Source organism: Octodon degus, unplaced genomic scaffold (assembly GCF_000260255.1).
Source record: "Octodon degus isolate 3935 unplaced genomic scaffold, OctDeg1.0 scaffold00107, whole genome shotgun sequence".
Classification (NCBI taxonomy): Eukaryota; Metazoa; Chordata; class Mammalia; order Rodentia; family Octodontidae; genus Octodon; species Octodon degus.
This window is the reverse complement of record NW_004524683.1, coordinates 6,122,750-6,128,749: the sequence shown is the minus strand read 5'-3', so window position 1 is coordinate 6,128,749 and position 6,000 is coordinate 6,122,750. Positions and strand designations below refer to the sequence as shown.

At 52.5% G+C, this 6,000-nt stretch overlaps 1 protein-coding gene across 3 annotated transcripts in view; it reads right to left on the bottom strand.

The window, feature by feature from the left end:
- Nucleotides 1-1,070: 1,070 nt before the first annotated feature.
- Trabd2b (TraB domain containing 2B) overlaps nucleotides 1,071-6,000 on the bottom strand; it is a 210,857-nt gene continuing 205,927 nt past the window's right edge. For all 3 annotated transcript variants that reach the window (XM_004639153.2, XM_023724216.1, XM_023724215.1), the window contains one exon: nucleotides 1,071-5,989. In XM_004639153.2, the coding sequence (XP_004639210.1) occupies nucleotides 5,785-5,989 (205 nt within the window). In that variant the 3' untranslated portion in view covers nucleotides 1,071-5,784. The remainder of the gene's footprint in view (nucleotides 5,990-6,000) is intronic.

The window sequence follows — 6,000 nt, the reverse complement described above, 5'->3', positions numbered from 1 at the left end:
GTCCCTTGAAGCTAAGTTCTAGGGACTGTTCCTAGTAGAAGTTGCACTTGGACACTGTATAGATCCCAAGAGCTGGCATTTCAGTGATGAGGGGCTGTGACATGATGTAAAATATGGACTCTGCTTTGTCTGAAGCCTTTGGTTCCCTTTCTTTCTTCAATCACTTTTCATTCTTCCACAAGTGCCCAGTGTGCACAGTGTCTGTGTGCTGGATGTCAGCCCCCGTGCTAGGGAAGCCAAGGGGATGGCAAGTCCATGCAGATCACCTCAGTCAGGTGTTTGCAACAGGCACAGTGCTGTGGGTACGTAGGTGCGAATAGCTGGGGAAGTGGGAAGCTTTGTGGAGGTGGTAGTGCTAGAACCAGGTCATATAGAATGTGTAGGCTCCTGGCAGGACCAGGGAGCAGCAGGGAAGGGGTGGGAGGGTTGGGAGCACTTTGGGAGTTTGGAAAGACACTCTGAAGCACTAGATTCTAGTAGAGGGAGTGGCAAGAGATGACTGATGCTGGACACATGTTCAGGGGGTCAGGTTCTCAAGGGTTTGTGTCCTTTGTCAATAGTACTGGAAGACAGAAGAATTTTCACAGCAGGGAGAGATGTGGTCATTTTTGTTGATTGCAGAGCTCACTTAACGTGGCAGAGAATGGATTGGAAGAGGAACAGGTTGTTGTTGGTGGTCTGATGATGGCCTGCCTCTGGGATGGAGCTATGAGGTGGAGAGAGGTGGATAGAGTTGCTACAGAACAGTCACAGGCCTTGGTGAGGGAGGGAGTGTGTGAAAGGGGGCCCCACAATGAATCCCAAGTTTTAGCTGTCTTAGTGCATTTGTACAGCTCCCACTGCTGGAAAGGGCCACCTATACCTTTGTGTGAGGTCCTTCAAGCCATCAGGCCCCCTCTCAAACCACCCTCATGGCCCTGCTCTAGTCCACATGGGAAATGGGCCCATCGCAGGCACCTCTGCTGCAGGCCCTGCAGCAGAACAGCCCCCAAACACCCTTGTGAGAGAGGAAGGATCCCATAGCACATGGAAACACCAAGCTGTCCAGTTTGTAATGGCTTTTATTAATATATTATGCTACAAAAATATTTTTGGCAAAATAACATTAATAGCATCTTTCTTTGTCTTCTATTATACTCTTAAAGAACTCTTCACAACAATTCACAGCGGTGAGGGGAGAGGGGATTAAACAACACCACGAGTACCTTCCAGATACACTGAGAGCAAAAGCTGGTTGGCACAGTGTAGTGTGCCAGGGGCCATCAGCAACCTCTGGGAGCCCCAGAAAGGGGCTGCAGCCTCCTGTGGCCAAGCACTGACCTCCCCATCCTAGTCACCAGAGACCCTTCTGAGAGTCCTTTGCCTGGGCAGTTCACAGGACACATCTTAGACCTGGGTCCACTCAAAGCTCACTCTCCCCACAGCAGGAATTGGAATGGAGGGGCCTGCAAGCCATGTCATCCTGCTGGCCTGCCAGAGACTCCCAGTTAAGGACGGCCTGTGGTCCTAGGCAGAAGCCTAGCCCTGAGCCTGGGGAAGGCTCAAACCTCGCCTTCACAGGTCCTCCATACTCTGCCAGCATCCTCCTTCCTAGCCCCAGGAAACAAGGTCTCCAGGTGACAGAAGAGGTGGAAGCTCCCAGGGAGCAGGGACTTGCCCAAGGTCACCTATCAAAGCAAAGAATCCAGAGTATCTCTGGGGAACAACAGTCTGGCTCACCTTTGAGAAAGGGTGTGGATGGGGGCACTCCATGGAAAAGGCCAGGTTTTTGTGAGCTTTCTCTTCTCTACTCAAGGTCAGGGGACAGGGAGAGGAGGAGCTTTGGGCTGTGGTGGCACCTAGGCTCCAGTGCAGCACTCCTCCTCCTCCCAGGGTCCCCCTAGCCAGGGCCAGCAGGCAGCTGTGCCAGCTCAGGCCAGGTTTGGCTGGGCTGTTGAAGAATGCAGGTGGGGTGCAGGGAGGCTGGACTGATTCCTGACCCCTGCTGCTTTAGCCAGCCAGCGGGGGTGATATTTTTGGCTATGTAGATGAATTTTTAGAAAAATAACAATGTTCAAAGAGCCTGAGCCTTACAGAGCCAGGGGGCGCCCTCAATGTCATCTACACCGGTCCCTTGCCAAGACTTCAACTTGCTACTGCATCTCCAGCCAGGGAGCTCCTGGCCCTGCTTGCACCTCTGCACCAACAGGAAGTGTGCCGCCCTCCACCAGCATGGGCTTGGTGGAAGCTATCAGGCTGCAGAACTAAATCTGCCTCTCTCCTTTCCTACCATCAAGGCTTTCTTCCTTTAGTCTCTTTCCTTGTCTACACATCTTTGAGCACCACCTTTGTGTGGGGCGAGGTTACAAAGACAAATCCACATGACGTCTACCATGAAGTTACCTGCAGTCCCACAAGGGAGCAGATTCTCAAGGAGACAGTCACCCAGTGGGTACTAGGTCTTATGAGATGCCAAGAATGCACAAAGGCAGCACAGGGGCTTTCTTGGGACAGCACTGAGTTGATCCTTACAGGATAAAATGTTAGGGAAACAAAGGGAGCTTTAGTCTAGGAAACAGCACGTATAAAACACCCTGTCTAGCGTGGAAATGACATCTATGATTCCTTTTAGTCAGGTACAGGGTGGGACAGATGAGACACGGCTGGCATGCTTAGTAGGGCTGCATTGTAGGACTCTGGAACAGCTAGGCTCTTATGCCATCATCACCAAAACTACCCCAGCCTCAATTCTGTCCTGTGCTGCACAAGACACCAACAAAGCTACAACTGCTGGGTAAAACTTCTCTTGTCCTTCACGGTACTTCCTCTTAGTGGAAGAGTTTTTTGCTCCTCCTTGAGACCTGTTGTGACAATGGTACTGATCTGGAGGCTGGGCTGCTGGGATGAGTGGCCTGAGCTGCTCAGCTCTCCCAGTCTAAAGGATGCCGGAGAGCCATTCACCATGAAGGAAATGCCCAGAGCCAGCAGAGGGACTCTAGGTCTCTCACTCAGCACTGGAGAGAACCTCTGCCGCCCTTTGTGACTCCTGGGAAGGCTGATCCCTTTATCTGTGTGGTGACTAATGAGGCCTTCCCTGTTTTCACTGGCTGCAGGGCTGTGAGACCAGTTGTTGGAGACACGGCCATTGCGAGCAGCCCAGGAGCTATCATCAGCTTTCCTGAGAGAGAGAGGGGACGCAGAGTTACCTGGGGCACATGCTGCCTACACTTAGGCAGGTCACTTAATAGGCTGGGTCTCAGGCTTCCTGTCTCTCCTGCCTGCCTCAAGGTCAAATATGGAAGTGTTAAGAGAGACACATGCTGCCCTCACAGGAATAGGGGCATTTTACAAGCTGAGGCAGGCAGCACATTCCAAAGGTCGGGGTGGCTGCTTACAGAGGGGAGGTGCTCTGACACAGGATGAGTGGGTCCTAATGTCCCACTGAGGATTCCTGTTAGGTGCCTCAGGTTACCTGTGACAAATGTCAGCAAGCTGAGCTCCACTCAGGCTCTGGCTAGCTGGCTGTTCTTGGGGTCAGTGGACTGTGGCTCCACACGTCTGGCCCACACTGGCTCAGCACACGTCTGTCTAATTCATTGGCTCATCCATCTTTCTTTAAACACTGAATGTTTGGCAGAGGGAGAATTTGGAATCCTCAGTCTGCCTGATGGAGGGATCTGGAAGGAGGAGAACCAGATCAGCAGGAAGCCAGGGGCCAAGACAGTGTAGCCTAGGACACCTCTGCTTGTCCCATCTTGTGAGTGGGTTTCTCTGGGCCAGCAGGGGTGATTACACTTGCTCCGTGTGCAGCGAGCCTGGCACTGCATGTGTACAGTAATTACATGCTGTGTTAATTCATCTTTTTGGCCCTGTGCCTGGCACCGATCTGGGCACACAGTCAGGTGCCTGGCCTGCTTCCCTGAATACTTCATCTTTAATTAACCTCGAGCTTGCTCTCCATACATCTCAGGCTGTACTTTGCCCAAACAGAGGGGAATTTGGCCTGTGTGTTTCTAATTCTTTTACACTTAGCTCATCCCAATGGCGCTCTGCACGATCTGTTTGATGTCCAACTTCCGAGCCTGCTTTATATGTAACTAAGCCCTGTCCCGCTCAGAAATAGGAAGTCACTTTTTTTTTTGTTATTTTGTTTTTTTCTTTGCCAAGGATAAACTGACTACAGCCTTGGCTGAGGTCAAGTTCGGTTTAGAGGATGGTGCCCATGGGGCTGGCTAGACCCTCTGAAGTAGAGGTTCAGGTTTCTGCCAGGTCTCAGGTTCAAGCTTGTCCGTTGGGGTTGAGCTAGAAAGAATTGAGCTGCCCACCAGGATGGCTGTGGGACCTCTGACCATCCAACACACTACCCAGAATTCTGCCTTTTCATCAGGGAGGCAGATGCCGGCCATGCTGTCTGTCTCCTGCCACTGGTTGCTAGGTCTCACAGGGACTCCAAGGTTATGCCCCATTCTACCCTTTGATTTGGCAGAAAAGCCTCTCCTGGATCCAAGATGTGACAAATTGGGGGGTGAGAAAACTAGCACATGCTATTGCCAGTGCTCACTGGCTACAAGGACATCAGGAGTGCCTGGCTGAACAGTGCCTTTGGCTGGCCTGGGGAGCTGGTACTAGAGCGGGTGGGGGCTTCCCCGGGCAGAGAGACTATGTCCAACATGGACCAGAACACAAGCATCGCTTGGTGTCATCCTGATCTGAAGCAGTGTGACCTTGGGCAAGTCCCTTTGCCTCTTTGGATTCTTTTCCCCTACATGGGAAATGGGAACCATTCTACTTCACAGCACTGGTGCAAGCAGCCATGATGGAGCGAGTATGCTAAGTAGCACCTATACTACAGGGTCTAGATGCACAGCTGTTCCCACCAGTGCTGCCATCACTGTGACCACAACCCCCCACCCCGCCACCTCCCTAGAATTGCCTCTGTGCCCACCCCTGTCCTTTAGCCCAGCTCTTCCACTCGTCCATGACTTCCACAGACCCTCTGATCCAAGCTGGAGTGATGACAGTGGGACAGAGAGGCCTAGAGCTACCTGTTCACTAGCTCCATGACCTTGAGCAGCCCCATCTTGCTGTCTTTGAATTTCAGGGTGACTACTTGTTCTGTGGGACTGGGGGCTGCCAATCTTGACACCTGGCACCGCCTCGCCCATCTCACCCCTGCACTTTGGTCGAAACACTCACCCAGTGCTCTGGAGAGCTGGTTCACAGATGCACAGGGTTGGTAATAGCAGCATTCTCTTTCCTCATGTTCCCTTCCAGGCCCCAGGATGCATCCACAGGACAGGCAGCATTCCCACCTCTGTCTCCCATATCCAGCTTCACAAAAGCTAAGCCCATCTGCCTGTCCCACCCTTGGAGATCCCCATGGTGGGGGAGCCAAGCCTGACCCAGGAGGCTTTGGAGATCCAGGAGAAAAGCCAGTTCAAAGCCAGGGCCGGGCAGGTCATAGATGTCTTGGCAACCTGATTTCCTCTTTGGGTTGGTGTTAGGGCTAATTCAGGGGTTACAATATAGGCCACATAAAAATAGTTTTATCGGTAGAATAAATACATTTTTTCTCTTTTAATATGGACACATATTTTACAAAAGAGCCCCATAGCACTATGGGAAATTAAGACCTTCTACAAAAAAGAAGATGTAACTTGGGTACAATAAAGCTCTAGTGTTCTAAAGGGTCCTGTCTGGACTGCCCTTGAGGTGGTGGCACTCCCAGAGGTGGAGGCGGGGGCCAAGGGGTGGCCACAGACCCTCACGTGATTTCTCTGGCTTCTCTGCACTCAGTGGCTGAGGTCAAGAGGGCCCAAGAGTGTGTAGCAGAAAGGGGGCAGCAATGGTGGCAGCCACGGCTGCGAGGAGGCCTAGGGTTGGTGCTGAGCTGCTGGTGGGCCCTGGTGGGTCCTGATGCTGGAGCTGCTCGGAGAGCTGGAAGGGGGGCTTGGCGGTCCCAGAGCTAGTGGTGGGCTGGAGGGCCAGTGGAGGTGGTGAGGCTGTGGTGCTGGAAGGGAG